The sequence below is a fragment of the Littorina saxatilis genome, linkage group LG11, assembly GCF_037325665.1.
Source record: "Littorina saxatilis isolate snail1 linkage group LG11, US_GU_Lsax_2.0, whole genome shotgun sequence".
NCBI classification, from domain to species: Eukaryota; Metazoa; Mollusca; class Gastropoda; order Littorinimorpha; family Littorinidae; genus Littorina; species Littorina saxatilis.
The window spans coordinates 35,935,145-35,958,409 of NC_090255.1; the positions used below are offsets into that span (position 1 = coordinate 35,935,145).

The 23,265-nt window shown below is 42.6% G+C and overlaps 2 protein-coding genes and 1 long non-coding RNA gene across 4 annotated transcripts in view; 1 reads left to right on the top strand and 2 right to left on the bottom strand.

The window, feature by feature from the left end:
• The first annotated feature begins 5,489 nt into the window (after positions 1–5,489).
• On the top strand, positions 5,490–22,721 carry LOC138980371 (uncharacterized). Its single transcript, XR_011460309.1, has 2 exons — positions 5,490–6,072; positions 21,720–22,721. It is a non-coding gene; the product is annotated as an uncharacterized lncRNA (long non-coding RNA).
• On the bottom strand, positions 16,585–19,174 carry LOC138980370 (uncharacterized). Its single transcript, XM_070353239.1, has 2 exons — positions 19,005–19,174; positions 16,585–17,609 (listed from the first exon to the last, which is right to left on the bottom strand). The coding sequence occupies exons 1-2, from the start codon at positions 19,062–19,064 to the stop codon at positions 17,256–17,258; spliced, it is 414 nt and encodes a 137-aa protein (XP_070209340.1). The 5' UTR covers positions 19,065–19,174; the 3' UTR covers positions 16,585–17,255.
• Positions 19,579–23,265, bottom strand: part of LOC138980367 (sodium/glucose cotransporter 2-like) — a 54,094-nt gene continuing 50,407 nt past the window's right edge. For both annotated transcript variants that reach the window (XM_070353235.1, XM_070353234.1), the window contains 2 exons: positions 21,310–21,377; positions 19,579–19,762 (listed from right to left, as the gene is read on the bottom strand). In XM_070353235.1, the coding sequence (XP_070209336.1) occupies positions 19,727–19,762; positions 21,310–21,377 (104 nt within the window). In that variant the 3' untranslated portion in view covers positions 19,579–19,726. The remainder of the gene's footprint in view (positions 19,763–21,309; positions 21,378–23,265) is intronic.

Here is a 23,265-nt window from a genome sequence, read left to right on the forward strand (position 1 = left end):
ATGGAACGACAAGGATGTGATATTGGTGAGTGGAGAGAATGAATCTAAAAACAAGAAAAATAAGTTGTTGGACGTTTAATTTGACCAACAAAATCTAACATTCACAAATATTTCGACCCAACGGTCTTTTCAGTGCACAGACACACACTCATTAGACAACACTTAGCTTGACGAAATGTGCGGTCGCAAGTGTTTGATATGATAATGTTAATTCTATTTTATCTTATTTTATTTTATTATGCTGGTTAGCAGTGAGTTCACTACATTCCAAAAACATATAAATATGTTATATTTGGATTAAAAACAAGCTCTGAAAATTAAAAATATAACAATTATGATCAAAATTAAATTTCCTTGTCGGTTCCTGATTCGAAAAACAAAAAGATATGATATGTTTGGATTAAAAATGTGTATGATGTGCATGATGTGTTGTTTGAATCTGACAGTGATTGTATGAATTTTGTATACATGTATTGTTGTCACGCGCTTTGAACTTCTGATAAGGCGCTTTATAAATGCCCGTTATTGTTATTACACCCCTGGTATAGGGGTGTGTATAGGATTCGGTCGATGTGTTTGTGTGTGTGTTTGTGTTCGCATATAGATCTCAAGAATGAACGGACCGATCGTCACCAAACTTGGTGAACAGGTTATATACATTCCTGAGACGGTCCTTACAAAAATTGGGACCAGTCAAACACACGGTTAGGGAGTTATTGGTGGATTAAAATTATACGACTTATAGACGGACACCCCCGTTGGTCAAAGGGAAATAACCTTTTCAGTTGGTGGCAGTGAGAATGGTTATTTCCCTTTGACCAACGGGGGTGTTTTTCCTACCTCGGAGGAATTTCTTGTTATTATTAAAAACACGCTCAGAAAGTTAAAACCAAGAGAGGTGCAGAAAAGCGTGCTATCCTTCTCAGCGCAACTACTACCCCGTTCTTCTTGTCAATTTCACTGCCTTTGCCACGAGCGGTGGACTGACGATACTACGAGTATACCGGGTCTTGCTGAAAAATTGCATTGCGTTCAGTTTCTTTCTGTGAGTTCGACAGGTTGACTTGTTCTTGTTTCTTCAGTCCGTGAAGCAGCACGTCTGTCTTCTGCCCTTTTCTTGCCGCGGCGTATCTGTGACGGGGTTTTGCGTCTGGGAGTGAGAGAGGAAGAGTGGTTTTTTTTGTTTTTTGTTTTTTTTGTTGAAGAAACGGTTTGTAGACCTGTCTTTTCGGTTATAAAACCATATGTTTTTGATTTTCTTGATTTAATGACGCTATATCGTGCCCTTTTAATCAATCGAACAATAAGATTATATAACAAACTTATAAAACCATATCATTAGTGGACAATTTAGGAGTGTGATGCTGTGGTACCCTTTGTCTAAGCACCGCGAAGTGAGGTATGTATTGTTTACTTTTTATATTTAGTCAAGTTTTGACTAAATATTTTAACATCGAGGGGGAATCGAAACGAGGGTCGTGGTGTATGTGCGTGTGTCTGTCTGTCTGTCTGTGTGTGTGTGTGTAGAGCGATTCAGACTAAACTACTGGACCGATCTTTATGAAATTTGACATGAGAGTTCCTGGGTATGAAATCCCCGAACTTTTTTTTTTCATTTTTTTGATAAATGTCTTTGATGACGTCATATTCGGCTTTTCGTGAAAGTTGAGGCGGCACTGTCACGGCCTCATTTTTCAACGAAATTGGTTGAAATTTTGGTCAGGTAATCTTCGACGAAGCCCGAACTTCGGTATTGCATTTCAGCTTGGTGGTTTAAAAATTAATTAATGACTTTGGTCATTAAAAATCTGAAAATTGTAAAAAAAAAATAAAAATTTATAAAACGATCCAAATTTACGTTCATCTTATTCTCCATCATTTGCTGATTCCAAAAACATATACATATGTTATATTCGGATTAAAAACAAGCTCTGAAAATTAAATATATAAAAATTATTATCAAAATTAAATTGTCCAAATCAACTTAAAAACACTTTCATCTTATTTCTTGTCGTTTCCTGATTTCAAAAACATATAGATATGATATGTTTGGATTAAAAACACGCTCAGAAAGTTAAAACAAAGAGAGGTACAGAAAAGCGTGCTATCCTTCTTAGCGCAACTACTACCCCGCTCTTCTTGTCAATTTCACTGCCTTTGCCATGAGCGGTGGACTGACGATGCTACGAGTCTAATACGGTCTTGCTGAAAAATGGCATTGCGTTCAGTTTCATTCTGTGAGTTCGACAGCTACTTGACTAAATATTCTATTTTCGCCTTACGCGACTTGTTTGTTCTATATGACGGTTCTCATTTATAATTCAATAGTGGTATCTCCTTTCTCCTTTCTCCGGTTAGTCCTTGAACTACGGAAATAACTCTGTCGGGTTGGATGGGCTATGAAATAGTTTATACTATGGCTTCCATTAAGGCAAACTTGTTACACGTGCCCTTTATCCACGTGTTTGAGACACACCCCTCGGTAGTGAATGACCTATAGATACGTAATGTCACGTGGGAAAGTTTGCCTCAATAAAAGCAGGAGTAATCACCCTTTCACAATCCATACAAAACCGACAGTTATTTCCGAACATCGTCTATTGTGTTGATATCCAGCTGCAGCTAGATGAGCCTACGAGCAGTGTCAGAACCATCTTTTTTGGAACGTTTTTTTTTGTTTTGTTTATAAAACTAACACCTTACTTTTCTGAACAACATTCAGTAACGGGTCTCTTCGACATTTGTCTTTACACTACGCAGATGATGGTTTTGTGTGTCATGGTTCTGACAATTTACTTTGAATACACACATTCATTTGACAACGAGTCTAGCGTTGTGGATGCTTGGGAAAACAGAAAAAGGTTCCTGTACGTGTGAACGAACTATCTTTATCACTCAAGGGCGAAGATTTTAGGCACAAAATTGGTTACATTTAAAAACAAACAATCTCAAACATGACCCGGACAGAAGTTATTTTATAGTCAACACTAACAGTACAATGTTACAAAGTACTGCATTACATGTACGGATAAATACCACAGAAGAAGAAAAACCCCAAACAAACGATAAAAACAAATTACATGTGTGTGTGTGTGTGTGTGTGTGTGTGTGTGTGTGTGTGTGTGTTTGTTTTCATGTATGTGTGTGTGTGTGTGTGTGTTTGTGTGTGTGTGTGTGCGTGTGTATGCGCGTGTGTGTGTGTATGTGTGTGTGTGTGTGTGTGTGTGTCAGTATGCGCGCTAGTGTGGACTGGCCTTCACACGATGGCAGCTCCGTTTACTTGCGCAATTACAGTATAAGCGGAGGCGATTGGTCTTTGAACATTACAATTAACGTACGACGGTTACCTCATTTTTTTTTAAGAGTTGGTGTGGGCACGCAAGGGTGTGTGTGTGTGTGTGTGTGTGTGTGTGTGTGTGTGTGTGTGTGAGTTGGTGCGTATGTGTGTGCGCATGTGTGTGTGTACGTGTGACAGAGAGGGACAGAAAGAGTCTTTGTGTGTGCATGTGGGTGTGCTTGTGCAAGAGTGGTTGGTTCAGTGTGATTGTCAGTATATCTTTGTACATATTGTAACTCCCTTTGTCTAAAGGGCTTTTTAAGCTGATGACAATAAACCCTCAGAGCGTGTCTCTCTCTCTCTCTCTCTCTCTCTCTCTCTCTCTCTCTCTCTCTCTCTCTCTCTCTCTCTCTCCTCTCTCTCCTCTCTCTCTCTCTCTCTCTAACAAAGCAATGTTACAGTCGGCAAAGTGCATTACCAATAAAGTCGGAGGTGACGCTGAAGGTAGAAGTGCGTCCTCATGGTTTGATGTTGAATGTTTGGAAAAGAAGCGATCTGCGAGACGGTTGCTGAGAAGTTACCAAAGAATTAAAACAGAAGATAAAGAAGAAAAAGAGATAGCAAAGCAAAAGTACGCTGAAGTCAGAAAGGAGTATAAAGACCTTCTTCGAACAAAGCGAACAGAGTACAGGTCAAAACAAGTTCATAACTTATTGCTCTCTGCTGATAAACCAATGGAATTTTGGAAGGAAATAAGGAAATGTAATAGAAAAGAGGTGCACTCCAACTCCGTACCAAAAGAGGCATGGTACGAACATTTTAAGGATGTTTTAAACACCGATACAATTGAAGGTGAACCCGAAGACGATCAGTTGCCTGATACAGGTATCAGTGACGAAATTCTTGACAGTGAAATAACTGAAATTGAAATTAGTAAAGCAATCAGAAATTTGAAAAATGGTAAAGCGGCAGGGTTTGATGGTGTGTCGAATGAAATGTTGAAAGTGTCTGAAAGTCTTATTTTACCCTTTTTAGTTAAATTGTTCAACAACATTCTCGAGAAGGGGGTGTACCCAAGAGAGTGGTCCAAGGCCATTATTGTGCCGTTACATAAAAAAGGAGACTGTGATAACCCTGATAATTACAGAGGAATTTCCCTCACCAGTACGGTGAGCAAAATTTTTATGTCTGTTCTGAACGACCACCTGTCTGTGCATGTGTGGTCAGAAAATAATAACATTTTAGATGAAAGCCAGACGGGCGCTGTGGCGGGGTGGTAAGACGTCGGCCTCTTAATCGGAAGGTCGAGGGTTCGAATCCCGGTCGCGGCCGCCTGGTGGGTTAAGTGTGGAGATTTTTCCGATCTCCCAGGTCAACTTATGTGCAGACCTGCTAGTGGCTTATCCCCCTTCGTGTGTACACGCAAGCACAAGACCAAGTGCGCACGAAAAAGATCCTGTAATCCATGTCAGAGTTCGGTGGGTTATAGAAACACGAAAATACCCAGCATGCTTCCTCCGAAAACGGCGTATGGCTGCCTAAATGGCGGGGTAAAAACGGTCATACACGTAAAATTCCACTCGTGCAAAAACACGAGTGTACGTGGGAGTTTCAGCCCACGAACGCAGAAGAAGAAGAAGAAGATGAAAGCCAGGCTGGCTTCCGGAGGAATTACTCAACTATTGATCATGTGTTTACCCTTTACGCTTGCGTCCAGAAACAATTTTCACAAAAGGCCAAACTGTATGTAGCCTACATAGATTTTTGTAAGGCTTACGATAGCATTAAGCGCCCCGTGCTCTGGTCAGTGCTTTTTCGATTAGGCATACAAGGCAAAATATTTAAGGTGTTAAAGAGCATGTATGAAAATGTGAAAGCATGCGTGCTGTGCGGAAACGAATACACTGATTTCTTTGAATGTATGCAAGGCCTTAAGCAAGGTTGTGTAACCTCACCGACAATTTTCTCGTTTCTGATCAACGAACTGGCACAGGATGTCATACAACGAGGCAGACATGGGATACGTTTATCTCCGTCTGAGTTAGAACTGTTTGTAATGCTTTTTGCTGACGACATTGCGTTGTTATCCAGCACTGTAGTAGGCCTACAAAACCAGCTTAATGTCCTGCGCTGCTCTGCAGATAAACTGTGTCTGAACGTGAACTTGACAAAGACTAAGGTCATGGTTTTTAGAAAGGGCGGGCACATTGCACAGAAAGAGTAACAGCTATTGTGTTTTCAGCGTAGCAATAGGGTCCGATATTTAGACGAGACAAGTATAATGCGACGAGTCGAAGACGAGTCGCATTATACTTGTTCGAGTCTAAATATCGGACCCTATTGCTACGCTGAAAACATAATAGCGATTATATAGCTGTTATGACCTTGATTTGTTGTTCCAAACTTACAAAATGACAGTTTTTGCGTCGATGCGTTGATCTCAGGTTTTGATAGCAGACAAACGTCTTACGCGCATCATGTTCGCGCAGACATGCACACCGCTACACGCTTTCTGACTTTGGAAGAAAAACTGACTCCAAGTGCATTCGATTTCACAACACAGTTGTTGAAACAGCTTTTTAAGTTGTCAGTGTATGCTGTTGTCGATAGAAACATCGCCGCGTGGTACAGATGTGTAAACCGGAACCATGCGTCGGCCATTTTTCTCAATAATTATGCTTTTGGATATTGAGTAAAATGGCCGACTTCGGCAGCAATATGCTTTGATGATGAGGAGAGACCATCCAATCACAGCCCCCGAATTCCCCCACGTGTTCATCAGAATAGCTATATAAGTGGTTCTACGGAATGGATCGTCTTGAGATTGTGAACTCGTTTAAATATCTCGGTGTAACCCTTTCCACCCAACTGAGCTGGAACATTGCAGTAGAAACAAAGACAACCATGGCGAAAAAGGGAATGATCGAAATCGTTAGATTACTGAACAGACTTGGCTGCCATTCGGCAAAGGTGTTTTTCAAACTGTTTGACGCACGGATCGCCCCTATGCTCTTGTATGGTTCAGAGCTATGGGGATATGGAAAGTATGACTCTGTGGAAAGGGTCCACCTGTTTGCGTGTAAAAAGTTTCTGAAAGTGACAATTCGAACTCCAAACAACATTGTGTATGGTGAATTGGGAAGACATCCGCTGTATATTAACTCTGCAGTCAGATGTGTGAAATACTGGTTTACACTGCTGAAGCAACCTGATTCAAGATATTCCAAGATTGCATATAAAGCTTTATGTAATTTGGCATCGAAGGGCCACACAAATTGGGTCTCACATGTGCAGAGTCTTTTATGTTGTAATGGTTTTGCTGCTGTGTGGATGTACGGAACGGTTGGGAATGAGAAGTGTTTCTTACAAGAGTTAAAAAGACGTTTACAAGATTGTTTTTGTCAAGAATGGTTCTCCTTTTTAGAATGCAGTGAACGTTTCGACATTTATAATTGTTACAAAACATGCTTGGAAAAAGAGAAATACATTGAATTAATCGAAGATATTAAGTACAGAGTTGCTCTTACTCGTTTCCGCGCAGGAGTATCCGAAATCAACGCTCACAAGTTTCGGTACGCACCAAACCAAACGACAAGAAACTGTCCTCTCTGTACAGCTGATAAAGAAGATGAACACCATGTTGTATTTTTATGTCCTTTTTATCAAGACCTTCGAGCAAAGTATTTGAAAATCTCGAACTCTAAGACGCTGCAACAACAACTTGTGTATTTCTGTGGCAATATTGATGAAAATGTGATGAACAGCTTCAGCAGATTTGTGTTCTTCATGCTACAGAAGAGACGAACCCTTATAAATGAGGTTCAGTGACATGTCATCAGGGTTTTAGTGTATTTGTTGAATTTTATGCGTGACTATAATTTATAACTGTGCAGATACTATTGCTGTTATTTTAACCACTATTGTAAGGGGCTGTGGCCTTAGACAATTAAAGATTTGTTCTTGTTCTTGTTCTTGTTCTTGTTCTCTCTCTCTCTCTCTCTCTCTCTCTCTCTCTCTCTCTCTCTCTCTCTCTCAGTTCGCTGCTCTACCGGTATGTATGTTTCTCTGTCAGTCTCTCAAGCACGCACGTACGCACACTCACGCACGCAAACACACAAACACACACTTACACACACACTCACACACACACACACACAGTGGTTCAGCGGTGCAACATGAACTCTCAATACTTGATATTAACGAAGCTTATTGATTCTGTGCGTGTGTCAGTGTTTGTGTGCTGGTTGATACGTACACTATCATTATCATACCAAAAACGGGTTTTTCGAGGGAGGGGGGTGAAGGGGCGCGGGGGGCGGGGGTTTTTGGTTAGTACCGCATGCTAACTCATTGTCCCAGCGATGATCGCACATCTCCCTTTCACACAAATGTACTTTTGAGTCTCCTTGTCACTCTGTCACTCTTTCCTCCACGCCCTTTCTTTACTTTAGAGCCTTCCCAGCCCCCCCCCTCCTCCTTCTGCACCCCCACCCAACCCCCCGCACTCCGTTCACGATTTTTGCCAGTAATAGAAGGTCTGTGCTCGACGCTGAAGTCAGCACAAAGTTGCAGCCAGAGAAACTCGTGAAAAGCGTGCGGAGCACGGGATAATGCGTAACACGTTCGTTTCAAAGCCTGAGTCGTTTCATTTGTCGTTTGCAAGTCTGGCGGGTAACTTCTAGTAGACAGAGACGACTCGATCTGCGCGCGATAAATTACAAGTCCAGTATGATTAAATAACGCTGTACGGAATTCGTGTATACAGTTGTGACTGTCAGTGACTCGGCTAATTCTCGAACATTCTCTCGGTCTCCAAGCAGCACGTCGAGTCAAGTTTCTTCCATATCAAATCATTTTTTTCATGCAGAAGCGTCGCCTGTGCCACGTGTTCAAGCCAATGGCGACAGGGACCTGAGGTAAGACGAAACTGATTTTATTTCCTTGGCTTTTCAGTGTAACACAGACCATCCCATTGTTTCTCTGCTGCTGTTTGCGTCATTTTTTGAACGACAAAGAAATTCACGTTTAAAGAAATGTCTGTATCGTTCAAAATGCTGTTTGTGTGAACGCTAAAGTTCAAGATTACCACGAAATGCATTCGTACAGTTCATCGGAGTTCATTCTGTTACATGAATTTAACACACTAAAATTCAAGATTACCCATATGAAAACATCTATTTGTCTGTGTCCTCTCGTCGTTGGTTTTGTAGTTTGTACAGCGGAAACCACGCCTCCGCCCCCTAATTGGCGTAGAGGCGCGTCCCCCGGGTGGTGGAAGGGGGAGCCTTCTCTACTAACTTCTGAGAGAAGGTCGCATCACTCTCGATGCCGTGAACCTAATTAGGATCTTTTTCTTGTTTCTTTATTTCTGCCTCCCCAAAGTCCTTTTACTTTCCTTTTCTCACCCATAAAATTCTTCACTTATTACCCTTGTTAAGTGGTTCTTGTATAGAATATAGTCAATGTTTGTAAAGATTTTAGTCAAGCAGTATGTAAGAAATGTTTAGTCCTTTGTGCTCTGCTGGAAACTTGCATTCTCCCAGTAAGGTCATATATTGTACTACGTTGCAAGCCCCTGGAGCAATGTTTTGATTAGTGCTTTTGTGAACAAGAAACACTTAACAAGTGGCTCTATCCCATCTCCCCCCTTTCCCCTATCCCATCTCCCCCCCTTTCCCTCGTCGCGATATAACCGTCGTGGTTGAAAACGATGTTAAACACCAAATAAAGAAAGTGGAAACCACCTTTCAAGACTGACCCTCCCAACCTGATTTTAAGAATCGCCCCTTTCATTTAATGACCTTGTTTTCCGGAATTTTATGGACTTCCTTTACTCCGTAACCCCCCCCCCCCCCCCTCTTCCAGAAGAAAAGTACACGCCAGTGAATACAGCATACACTTGCGTGACATGTAAAATTAACTTCAGACTAAATGTATCTCCGCAAATGTCAAGCGCTACAATAATCTTGAGGGAGTTATTCGGGAGATTTTGCTGTTATCTTTCTGGGACAAGTAAGAAAGCTGACCGAGAGGAGATGGTAATGTGCATATGCGTCTAATATTCGCTTGAACGAATATAGGCCTACTGATCCTAATATCAACATCATTTTGTTTTCAGATTTCTGTTCCACACTGCGCCGCGTGACTGGTTTTCCCAGAGTTGAAACAGCGCCGCAGCCACCGACAGCTCCCATGGGGTCGCCTTCACGCGGCGGGAGTGTTTCCACCGAGCTACCCCACCCCTTTACTTTTGAAAACGACGTTAAACACCAAATAAAGCAAGTAAAGAAACCCCTTTACTTCTTCTTTTGTCTTATTTCTGACTTACCAGTCCTTTCACCTATATTTCCTTCCAAGAAAACTCGCCCTGCATGCTGTTTTCCAATTCCTTTCTTGTTATCTTATTTCTACCTGACTGGATCCATCACCTTTATTTCACTTACCAAAAGTCTTTTCCACATCCTTATTTCTCTGCCCCCCGCATGTCGTAAGAGGCGACTAACGGATTCTGTTTCTCCTTTTACCCTTGTTAAGTGGTTCTTGTATAGAATATAGTCAATGTTTGTAAAGATTTTAGTCAAGCAGTATGTAAGAAATGTTTAGTCCTTTGTACTGGAAACTTGCATTCTCCCAGTAAGGTCATATATTGTACTGCGTTGCAAGCCCCTGGAGCAATTTTTTGATTAAGTGCTTTTGTGAACAAGAAACAATTAACAAGTGGCTCTATCCCATCTCCCCCCCTTTTCCCCTATCCCATCTCCCCTATCCCATCTCCCCCCTTTCCCTCGTCGCGATATAACCTTCGTGGTTGAAAACGACGTTAAACACCAAATAAAGCGAAGCCACCGACACTCAACACCGCCTCCTTGTGGGGCTGTGAGAAACGGGTTTAGGGCAAGACGGCAATGCAACACTTTCAGGCACCTGCGTACTTCCTACTGCTATGTCTGCAAGTGGTGCATCTGTCCAGCGCCTCAATACGCCAGTATCACGTGGACAAGTTTTGAGCAGGTAATGAGACATCACTGAATAAAACTCATTTATTTTCAAACTTTTTATCGAGATGCACAAACATTCATGGCAGATAAGTTAAGAACAGGTAATCAGAAATTCCTGATAAAGTTTTTCTTACGGATTTCTTAATTTCTTAACTATTAATTTCTGGTTTCAAACCAACGATAATTTTGAATCCAAAGTCCTGTCTCATGTCCCAAACTCTTGACATACAGGTAAGTTTCACCCAACGAACAGACTTTTCATTTCTTTAATTCAATGCAACTGTTTGTACCTAACACTGGTACTTGATCGCTATGGTGAAAATCTGAAAGAACAAACAAAAACCACTCTCAGAACATTTGTGACCCTCCACCACGGAATGAGTGGCATGTCACCTGACCTTTGCATGATTTTCATATTTTTACATTTTCATGACGAGATTTTTATGCTCTATTCAGTGGTGAAAACCGTTTAGAAAAGAGCGAAAACTGTTTGAGTTGTAAGCCTGTGACTAAGGTGACACACACACTGTTACCAGACACTCCCCGGACTTATATTAAGCCTAGCGCAGAACCGCGCGAGGTGACATGCGACTCATTTTGTGGTGGAGGGGCATATTTGTGAGACAAATACTTTTCCAACTCAAGGAAAGTAATAAAAATCACACTCATTAAACCACCTTGAAGTGGAGTACACCAAAAACGAAATGAACAAATATCCAAAAAATTGAACATTGTACGATTTCCAACAATTGAAAGGCAGCAAGAGAGTGAGAGTGAGAGTTTCATTCTGTGAGTTTGACAGATTGACTAAATGTTGTAATTTTGCCTTACGCAACATTTTTCTTTTTCCTTTGAGCTTGACGGGAGGGACGGGATGAAGTCCACCCTTGGAATTCTAACTTAAATAATTGAAATGTTATTTGTATTTTTGACCAAAATATGATGATTTACACATCTTGCAAGAACCTTGATTTTCTTGATCTGTGTCAAATACATTTTTTTTCTCAAAAATACAAATTACCTATTAATGTAACATTACCCAATATTGACGGACTGTGTGATGATATCTTCTGCTATGGTCTGTTGAGACAGTGATATCAAAATCGAGACCGGAGGTCGAGATTTTGATATCACTGTCGAAACAGACCAATAGCAGAAGATATCGTCACACAGTCAGTCAATGTTAGATATATTGCTAATTCTCTGGACATGTTGTATTTACTGTACAGAAATTACAAAAGTATTTGTCTCAGTTTTGGCTGTTCCACATCCCTCCCTCTGATTATTTCTTTTTGTTCACTCTTTTCTTGTACTTTTCAGTATTTAAAAATGTCTTTTCTTTCAAAAAGTCTTCAGTCACTTGCTCAACTAAATTCTGGGATCATTACATTTTCATATATATTTGTTTGTTTTTAAATTCAGGTGTTTTTGTTTTTGAAGTGGGGAAGCAATAAAGAGGTCGTCGATATCAAAACTGATATCGACGGAAATGTCGTCGATATCACTTTTTACAATGAGCTCAGTTTTGCCCAACTGACCAATGGAAATCCACGTAACATATGAAATAGCAATATTTATTTTTAACATGGCTTCTTCCGTGGTTGTCATTATACCTGACTGTGTTGTATTTTTGGTTGTGCTTGACAGAAGCGGAACGCAGAGAAACGTTTGGCCAGAGAGCTACTGGTGTTCCTGGAGCAGACGACAGGATACGAACTGTCGTTTGACTATGTCGTCGCCCAGTACAGGCACCACTTCAAAAAAAACCTGCGCTGTTCTGATTTCGGTTTACCAGGTTTTAGGCCCTGTACGAGAGTCTGTCGCACATTGTGGAGGTATGAACAAGTTTTTCTGCAGATATGTCTCGTTTTGTTCACGTGCGACTCACTTAATTAATCAGTGTTATAGTAATGAGCGGTGGTCATATCTTTGACTGGGTGACGATTTGTTTTTTATTTAAAGGGCGGTCCGAAAAAAGCGTCGTATTTTCTTTTTTTTTATTTTTTTTTTTATCTCATTTGACTGCAAAGAGAGATTTGGACATTTGTTCACCAAACAATAGCTGATTGGTGGAAGATAATGTCTTGCATATTTGGTAGAAACGGGTCTGCCCTTAGTAGTTGATAATTTTCTTGTGTTGAATGCCTTCAGACGGACACGTAGAAAGGATGTGTGAAGCCAGGATTCCCTAACACTCGAGCAGAACCCTGAGATGTCTCGTTGTTCTATGCTTTCAGGTTGACTCTGTGAGCCGAGTGCTGCGCCTCCCAGGCAACGCAGCAGCTCGGCTCACCTCCCTTTTCAACGAGGCTGCAGAGGGCACCCCGTTGCCCCTGGAGGAGATGTGCCGTAGGTACAGAATGACCTACGGCACAGACCTGGATCCCCAGGAGGTCCTGGCCATGAGGGACACTTTGGAGGTGAGACATGATAGTACTATGTGCTCACGCGTCGAAGCTGTTATCTGTTTACTTAACTTAGCCCCTGGTTTATCCAAGCGAAGCGAGCGAAGCGAGCGAAGCTAGGTTGGTCCCACACTAGAGTTGATTTCAACCAAATGATGTGTGTGTGTGTGTGTGTGTGTGTGTGTGTGTTAGAACCCCTAAAACTTTCACAGTTTTGACTCGACTACAACAAAAATTGGCACAGGCAATGTTATTGATCCCAGGAAGGTTTTAAGACATAAATCGTTTTGATCCGACATCGACAACGGCAGTTACAAGCGCTTCCAATTTCTAAGTCATAACAAAGAAGGAGGTCAAACCCAGGTCAAGAAGACAATCAAAACTCATGACGTCAAACTCATGACATCATTCTCTTCAACACAAGGAGCTGAATTCAAAATGTTATGACATCTTCCATGACGTCAAACTTGAGGATTCCATTTCCAAGCTAAAGTCTTTGTGTACATCAAATCTGGTAGCACGAGATGTTGTAAGAGACACCGTGAATTACTTGCAATCCTGGTGAGTTGGTTGATATGATGGACAACAACAACAACAACAACACCTCCACCACCACCAACAACAACAACAACACCACCACCACCACCACTAACAACAACAACAACAACAACTACAACGACACCACCACCACAACCACCACAACCACCAACAACGAGATGTTGTAAGAGACACCGTGAATTACTTGCAATCCTGGTGAGTTGGTTGATATGATGGACAACAACAACAACAACAACAACACCTCCACCACCAACAACAAAAAACACCACCACCACCACCACTAACAACAACAACAACAACAACTACAACGACACCACCACCACAACCACAAAAATCCATTAAAAACCGTTATTTTCCATTTCTCAACCGATTTTTATGAACATTTGTGAAAAGGTCCGTAGTCCCTTACTGAAGATATCGAGATGTTGGACGAGACTTCGTTATTTACTTGTAATCAGTTAATCTAGGTGTACATCAAATCTCGTAGCACGAGATGTTGGACGAGACTTCGTCATTTGCTTGTAATCAGGTAATCTTGGTGTACATGAAATCTGGTAGCACGAGATGTTGGACGAGACTTCGTTATTTACTTGTAATCAGGTAATCTAGGTGTACATCATATCTCGTAGCACGAGATGTTGGACGAGACTTCGTCATTTGCTTGTAATCGCTCTCTCTCTCTCTCTCTCTCTCTCTCTCTCTCTCTCTCTCTCTCTCTCTCTCTCTCTCTCTCTCTCTCTCTCAATGATGGCTCCTTCGCTTGGGGTATGCAGTGCCTTGGCGTTGCACATCTACTTAATTTTTAGTTTTTGTCGTGATATTTTTGCAGGTGCATTGACTATTTCCGGCTTCAGTGTATGAGTGCATCTGTTTGTGTGTGTACGTGCAGTTTGTGTGTGTGTGTGTGTGTGCGTGCAGGGTTCGACACTAGCGGGGGCGGGGGGCAGAACGCCCCAGAGTTTTGTGTTCCGCCCCAAACATTGCCGAAGCTTGGGGCCCACTCCGCCCCAGGATAAATTCCAACTGACAAACCGAAAATTCCAATGCCAGAGCCAATCACTAAAAATCGCCAGTCAAAGTCGTCACTGAAATTTGCGTTACGATCAATGCCGCAGTCAAGAAAAAAAAACCATTGAAATCGTCGAAGGACAAAGCCGCAAGGGAAATAGCTCCCAGATTGTGCTCTTTAGCATGAGAGATAAGTATCGCCTTCAAATGCCAAATGTGGCGACACATCCCTGGTGTAAAAAGACATGGAAATGAAGATGAAGAACAGGGTGGAGAGAAACGAAAAAAGGAGACCGATGCAGCCATAAGCGTGAAGCGCTGTCGTAATTTCAATGTCAAATGGTTGAAAGAATTTCCCTGGCTTCAGTTCGATGAAGAACAAGAGGCGAAGCCTTCAAGGCTCACGTAAGAAATCGACAAACAGTAACACAAACTCAATCACTCCGTCACACACACACACACACACACACACACACACACACACACACACACACACACACACACACACACACACAGTAAGCATAGGTGAAACTGTGCAAGAAAGCGAGACCCTGGATCTGCCAAGTAGTCTCGGCCCGCTCACAATAACAATGACCGAGACGTTCAGTAATTCCTTTGTGTGACGTCTAACCCTCTTACGTCATAATGTGACGTCTTCAAATAGTTTCTATCACACACGTCAAACACTTTTGACCGAGACTGACGTAATCCATAGACTCGGAAATGTTAAAGTTTCTATCACACACACACACACACACACACACACACACACACACACGCACGCACGCACGCACGCACAGACAGACAGACAAAGTTTATCATCGCATAGGCTACACTTACGTGAGCCAAAAACAGACAATGCATTGCCGCACGTGAATACTGAGAGTGGGCCCCAGATTTTTGTTTTCCGCCCCAGCAATTTCCATCTCTGGGGCCAGTGTGGCCCCAGGCCAAATAAGTTAGTGTCGACCCCTGGCGTGTGTGCGTGTGTGTGCCACTTCACGACTTGAGTTCTATTTCTTCCCTGATATAAATAGAATACTTATATTTGTGAACTGTCTCACTTTCAACAGTTATACTTTGTATGAGTCGAGCTTCGGGTTGGAAATAAATCGCACATAACACACATCGCACATCACGCTTCTTCTGCGAACATAACTTCTTTGCTGGCGTTAGTTTCGTTGTGCGCGCGCATCCGAGCGGGCAAGAGAAAATGAGGTGGCGAAGAGAAAGTGGTGGGCTTTGTTCTTCTCTCTACATCTAGCTAATATTATCATGGCTGAGCTATATTTTTGTGAAAAATAAATAACATTGCTTCAATGAAAAGCTTATACAAAAATACAAATTACCTATTGTTAATGTAACATTTATTTTTTAACATGGCTGCTTCCGTGGTTATCCTTATACCTGACGGTGTTGTATTGTTTGTTGTGCTTGACAGAAGAGGAACGCAGAGAACAGTTTGGCCAGGAGCTACTAGTGCTCCTGGCGCAGACGACAGATCGCCAACTGTCGTTTGACAGTGTGGGGACGCTCTACAGGCGCCAGTTCAAAAGGAATCTGCGGTGCAACGATTTTGGTTTCACCAGATTCAAGGCCCTATATGAGAGCCTTGCTCACATTGTTGAGGTATGAACAAGTTTTTCTGCAAATGTTTTTTGTTCATGTGCGACTCACTTAAGTAATCAGTGTTATAGTAATGAGAGCGGTGGTCATATCTTTGACTGGGTGACGATTTGTTTTTTATTTAGAGAGCGGTCCAAAAAAAGCGTCTTGATTTCTTTTTTTATCTCATTTTTGACTGCAAAGAGAGATTTGGACATTTGTTCACCAAACAATAGCTGATTGGTGGAAGATAATGTCTTGCATATTTGGTAGAAACGGGTCTGCCCTTAGTAGTTGAAAATTTTCTTGTGTTAAATGCCTTTAGACCGACACGTAGAAAGGATGTGTGAAGCCAGGATTCCCTAACACACTCGAGCAGAACGCTGAGATGTCTCTTTGTTCTATGCCTTCAGGTTGACTCTGTGGGCCGAGTGCTGCGCCTCCCAGGCAACGCAGCAGCTCGGCTCACCTCCCTCCTCAAAGAGGCTGCAGGTGGCCTCCCGTTGGCCCTGGGGGAGCTGTGCCATAGGTACAGAATGACCTACGGCACAGACCTGGACCCCCAGGAGGTCCTCGCCATGAGGGACACTTTGCAGGTATGATTACCAGCTGTTATTTGAACTCCTATGGACTCAAAACAAGTCGGGTAAGGCAAAACTACTACAATTAGTCAAGCTGTTGAACTTGCGGACTGAAACGCACTGAATTTTTTCACCAAGACAATACAGCTTCGTCGAGAATGAAGTCGCTCTTTTATTTCGTGAAAAATGAAGTGAAATTGACAAGCCAGAATAGGGCGATATCATATTGCGCTAAGCACGCTTTCCTGTATTTTTTTGTTTGTTTTTTACTCTGAGCTTTTTTTTTTAAACGACAACCTATATCTATATATTTTTAGAATCAGGAAATGATAAAGAATAAGATGCAATAATTTTTCGGTCGATTTCATAAATTATAATCGTAGCACTAATTAATTTATTTGTGTTAATTGTGATCACATTTTAAGAGTAAACATGACATATGTATATATTTTCAGATTCAAAATTTGATGAAAAATACGATGCAATCAATTTAAAATCGGTTTAAAAAAAATTGAAATTAATGACAACTTTAATGAGCAAAATCAAAAATGAATTTTTAAGCCTCCAAGCTGAAATGCAATACCAAAGTCCTGGATTCGTCAAAGATAACTGGACCAAAATTTCAGCCAATTTGGTTAAAAGATGAGAGCGTGACAGTGCTGCCTCAGCTGTGACGAAGACCCGCCATATTGCATAACAGCCATTTGTATTTGTCCTGGTGTGGATAGCATACATACAACCATGCACTACTTACAGATACAGATGTACCATGCAGTATAGTAAAAGGCCCAAAGGCTAACAAGTCTAAGTTGTTGAAAGAGCCTTAAATCGCGTGAAGCCGAAATCCGAACACCGTAGAGGTCTTTTGTAGTGGCGCCTGTACGCCTTGACGACGTAGAGGTCTTTTGTAGTGGCGCCTGTACGCCTTGACGACGTAGAGGTCTTTTGTAGTGGCGCCTGTACGCCTTGACGACGTAGAGGTCTTTTGTAGTGGCGCCTGTACGCCTTGACGACGTAGAGGTCTTTTGTAGTGGCGCCTGTACGCCTTGACGACGTAGAGGTCTTTTGTAGTGGCGCCTGTACTCCTTGACAACGCTGTCAAAGGACATTTGCTCCTCTCTTGTCTGTCCGAGGAGGACCAGGAGTTCCCGACCAAAGATGTTTGATCGTTCGGCTTCTGTCAAGCACAACCAAAAATACAACACCGTCAGGTATGATAATAACCACAGAAGAAGCCATGTTAAAAAATGTTAATCAATCAATCAATGAAACTTATATCGCGCATATTCCGTGGGTACAGTTCTAGGCGCTCTGCAGTGATGCCGTGTGAGATGAAATTTTATACGGCCAGTAGATTGCAGCCATTTCGGCGCATATTTACCTTTCACGGCCTATTATTCCAAGTCACACGGGTATAGGTAGACAATTATTAACTGTGCCTAAGCAATTTTGCCAGGAAAGACCCTTTTGTCAATCGTGGGATCTTTAACGTGCACACCCAATGTAGTGTACACGGGGGGTGGGTTCGGACACCGAAAAGAGTCTGCACACAAAGTTGACTCTGAAATAAATTTCCGCCGAACCTGGGATCGAACTCACGCTGACAGCGGCCAACTGAATACAAATCCAGCGCGCTAACAACTGAGCTATATCCCCGCAATAATAGGTAACATGTATTTTTGACACAGATCAAGAACATCAAGGTTCTTGCAAGATCATATTTTGGACAAAAATACAAATATATTTCAATTGTTTGAGTTAGAATTCCAAGGGTGGACTTCATCCCGTCCCTCCCGTCAAGCTCAAAGGAAAAAGAAAAATGTTGCGTAAGGCAAAATTACAACATTTAGTCAATCTGTCAAATTCACAAAATGAAACTCTCACTCACTCTCTTGCTGCCTTTCAATTGTTGGAAATCGTACACTGTTCTATTTTTTGGATGTTTGTTCATTTCGTTTTTGGTGTACTCCACTTCAAGGTGGTTTAGTGAGTGATTTTTATTACTTTCCTTGAGTTGGAAAAGTATTTGTCTCACAAATATGCCCCTCCACCACGAAATGAGTCGCATGTCACCTCGCGCGGTTCTGCGCTAGGCTTAATATAAGTCCGCGGAGTGTCTGCAAACAGTAGCTAGATTTAGAGAGAACAAAGCCCACCACTTTCTCTTTGCCACCTCATTTTCTCTTGCCCGCTCGGATGCGCGCGCACAACGAAACTCAACGCCAGCAAAGAAGTTATGTTCGCAGAAGAAGCGCGATGTGTGGTATGTGCGATTTATTTGCAACCCGAAGCTCGACTCATACAATTGAAAGTGAGACAGTTCACAAATATAAGTATTCTATTTATATTAGGGAAGAAATAGAACTCTCAAGTCGTGAAGTGACACACACACACACGCACACACACACAGCCCGTACACACACAAACAGATGCACTCATACACTGAAGCCCGAAATAGTCATAAATGCACCTGCACAAATATCACTACAAAAACTAAAAATAATCCAGGGGCTAAGATTAGTAAACAGATAACAGCTTCGACGCGTGAGCATATAGTATTATCATGTCTCACCTGCAAAGTGTCCCTCATGGCGAGGACCTCCTGGGGGTCCAGGTCTGTGCCGTAGGTCATTATGTACCTATGGCACAGCTCCCCCAGTGGCAACGGGGTGCCATCTGCAGCCTTGTTGAGGAGGGAGGTGAGCCGAGCTGCTGCGTTGCCTGGGAGGCGCAGCACTCGGCCCACAGTCAACCTGAAGGCATAGAACAAAGAGACATCTCAGCGTTTGGCTCGAGTGTGTTGGGGAATCTTGGATTCACACATCCTTTCTACGTGTCGGTCTGAAGGCATTCAACACAAGAACATTATTAACTACTAAGGGCAGACCCGTTCCTACGAAATTTGCAAGACATTATCTTCCACCAATCAGGTTTGGTGTACAAATGTCCAAATCTCTCTTTGCAGTCAAAAATGAGATAAAAAAGAAAATAAGACGCTTTTTTTGGACCGCCTTCTAAATAAAAAAAACAAATTGTCACCCAGTCAAAGATATGACCACCGCTCATTACTATAACACTGATTACTTAAGTGAGTCGCACATGAACAAAACGGACAGATATCTGCAGAACAACTTGTTCATACCTCCACAATGTGTGACAGACTCTCGTACAGCGCCTTAAACCGGGTAAAACCCAAATCCGAACAGCGCAGGGGTTTTTGGAAATGGCGCCTGTACTGGGCGACGACACCGTCAAAGCACAGCTCGTGCCCTGTTGTAAGCTCCAGGAGCACCACTAGCTCCTGTCCAAAGGTTTCCCTTCGTTCCGCTTCTGTCAAGCACAACCAACAATACAACACCGTCAGGTATAATGATAACCACGGAAGAAGCCATGTTAAAATAAATGCTACATTAACAATATTAGGTCATTTGTATTTTTGAGAAAAAAATATATTTGACACAGATCAAGAAAATCAAGGTTCTTGCAAGATATGTGTAAAACGTCATATTTTGGTCAAAAATACAAATAACATATTTCAATTGTTTAAGTTAGAATTCCAAGGGTGGACTTCATCCCGTCCCTCCCGTCAAGCTCAAAGGAAAAAGAAAAATGTTGCGTAAGGCAAAATTACAACATTTAGTCAATCTGTAAAACTCACAGAATGAAACTGAACGCACTGTATTTTGTCAACAAGACATAACGCTTTGTCAATCCCACGGCATAGACATCGCTCACTTTTCCAGTGCAACATGAAGTGAAATTGACAAGCCAGTATGGCACAATATCGTATTGAAACGGGTCAATCCAAGGTCAGAACAGCGCAAAGCACGCCTGAAGTGGCGTCGATATGCGGGGACAACCTTTGCGAACGTCATGTTATTGTTTTTAGGGCATACCATTTAATTCAAATTTAGTTTTCCTGTGTTTTGACATCATTTTCTTCATGCATTCGTTCTTGAATAGCATTTACTGCTGCAGAGACGAAACAATAAATTACCATCCAGACACAAACCACAAACGTTCAAGATGAAGAAATATTAGCACTATTTTCTTACCTTGGTTTTACAACCATGACCTCAAGATTTCTGTAAGAGCACACACTATTGAATGGCATAATTTACGCTTTTGACTGCGTTTTGCCTTAAAGGACATTGTTGTGCTGCTTATACTCGTCTAAATACTCGTGCGAGTCAATGAAAACCAATCCATACTACATAATAAACATCACAAGACAAAAAGATCTTTGTCTTGATCGCAGATTAAAGCCAATTGGCAGCGTGAAACTTGCTTTGCTTCTTTTTGAAAAGACTTGACTCAGTAAAAGGGGCTCTAACTCTACCACACAGCTTACAATCCTGGCAGCTATTTTCGAACATCTCCTTCAACAACACCGGCACGGTTGGCCTAGTGGTGAGGCGTCCGCCCCGTGATCGGGAGGTCGTGGCGGCCGTGTCATACCTAAGACTTTAAAATTGGTAATCTAGTGGCTGCTCCGCCTGGCGTCTGGCATTATGGGGTTAGTGCTAGGACTGGTTGGTCCGGTGTCAGAATAATGTGACTGGGTGAGACATGAAGCCTGTGCTGCGACTTCTGTCTTGTGTGTGGCGCACGTTATATGTCAAAGCAACACCGCCCTGATATGGCCCTTCGTGGTCGGCTGGGCGTTAAGCAAACAAACAAACAAAAACCCTCAACAATAGGAAAGCACGATTTCATAACCTGATATAGAATGTGACTTTCTTTGTAGCACTGAATGAAATCTAAATGTCTCTCATAACTGTCCATATGACATGTAACGTCACCTCCGCAGGGCTAATAATATTGGGAGAAAGCCGCACAACAGTGGGGAACAAAAACAAGATGGCTGAAAGTCTTACCCCAATGTCCAGGCTCAGCTGGGAGAAGTTTTCCCTGTTAGCTGTTTGCCTGCATGTCCCACATGTCACTGAAATGAAGCAGAAGCATGAATTCATAGACAACAATGATGACACACACCTCCCGCAGTGGGGCACAGTGGGGCACAGTGGGGCACAGTGGGGCACTGTGGGGCACTGTGGGGCACTGTGGGGCACAGTGGGGCACTGCGGTTATGAAATTAAAGGCCCCTCCTGTTTTTGGAACCGCAGGAGCTTTCTAGTTTGCTGTTAGGTAGATTTTTGGTTCCTCTTTACTGTCATGCTCTCTTTTTCTTCATGAATTCTTTTCTTTTTTCTGCCTTCTTGCTCATTCACCTATATTTTTTCCAAAAATCTCATCTCTTGCCGCTTGTCTCGCGATTCATGTATAGTTTAATCTGTTAGTGTTCTGATGTAAGTCCAGCAGTAGATAGGTTAAGCCTATTTTAACATACTGGAAACTGGTAATCTTCCAGTAGGTATTAATTTAGTTTTACTAAAGCCTGCTGGGACACAAGTAATGGGTTAGTGCATTTGTAAACAGGAATCGCTTGACAAGTGGCCCCCTTCATCCCCCCCTTCCTCGTCCTGATATGGCTCTGCGTAGTCGGCTGGACGTAAAGCAACAAATAAACAAACAAACAAACCCCTTCATCCCCCCCTTCCTCGTCCTGATATGGCTCTGCGTAGTCGGCTGGACGTTAAGCAACAAATAAACAAACAAACAAACCCCTTCATCCCCCCCTTCCTCGTCCTGATATGGCTCTGCGTAGTCGGCTGGACGTTAAGCAACAAATAAACAAACAAACAAACCCCTTCATCCCCCCCTTCCTCGTCCTGATATGGCTCTGCGTAGTCGGCTGGACGTTAAGCAACAAATAAACAAACAAACAAACCCCTTCATCCCCCCCTTCCTCGTCCTGATATGGCTCTGCGTAGTCGGCTGGACGTTAAGCAACAAATAAACAAACAAACAAACCCCTTCATCCCCCCCTTCCTCGTCCTGATATGGCTCTGCGTAGTCGGCTGGACGTTAAGCAACAAATAAACAAACAAACAAACCCCTTCATCCCCCCCTTCCTCGTCCTGATATGGCTCTGCGTAGTCGGCTGGACGTTAAGCAACAAATAAACAAACAAACAAACCCCTTCATCCCCCCCTTCCTCGTCCTGATATGGCTCTGCGTAGTCGGCTGGACGTTAAGCAACAAATAAACAAACAAACAAACCCCTTCATCCCCCCCTTCCTCGTCCTGATATGGCTCTGCGTAGTCGGCTGGACGTTAAGCAACAAATAAACAAACAAACAAACCCCTTCATCCCCCCCTTCCTCGTCCTGATATGGCTCTGCGTAGTCGGCTGGACGTTAAGCAACAAATAAACAAACAAACAAACCCCTTCATCCCCCCCTTCCTCGTCCTGATATGGCTCTGCGTAGTCGGCTGGACGTTAAGCAACAAATAAACACAATGAAGACACACACCATTGCATTTGTTTACATATGTGATAAGGTGGAGTGGAAGGGGGGATAGGCCAGGAAGTATTCACATGAGACGCCGAGACAGAGGTTGATCTAACATGTCTTTATTAAAATACACCAGAAGAAGGCAGTGTAGTTCACTCTTCAATGCAGAATTAAACAAACAAGTTATGGCGGGGCCGTTCAACAAATCGCCGGTCTCAAATCGCTTAACACACACACAGACCGCCCAGGGTCTTGTCACCTTCGCGTCACGGGTCAGACTGACCGCCTCACGCTATCGGGGGCCGAATGCGCGCGCACAATACGAATTAACCAATCAGCATGTAAACATTCAACCAACCACGACACATGCATCCTAAGCACAAGTACAACAAAGACATACAGTGATACACACATGGTCGCCTCACGGGGAATAAACGGGACAGGGCTTGGCAGAGAAAAGCAAAGACAGTGGCC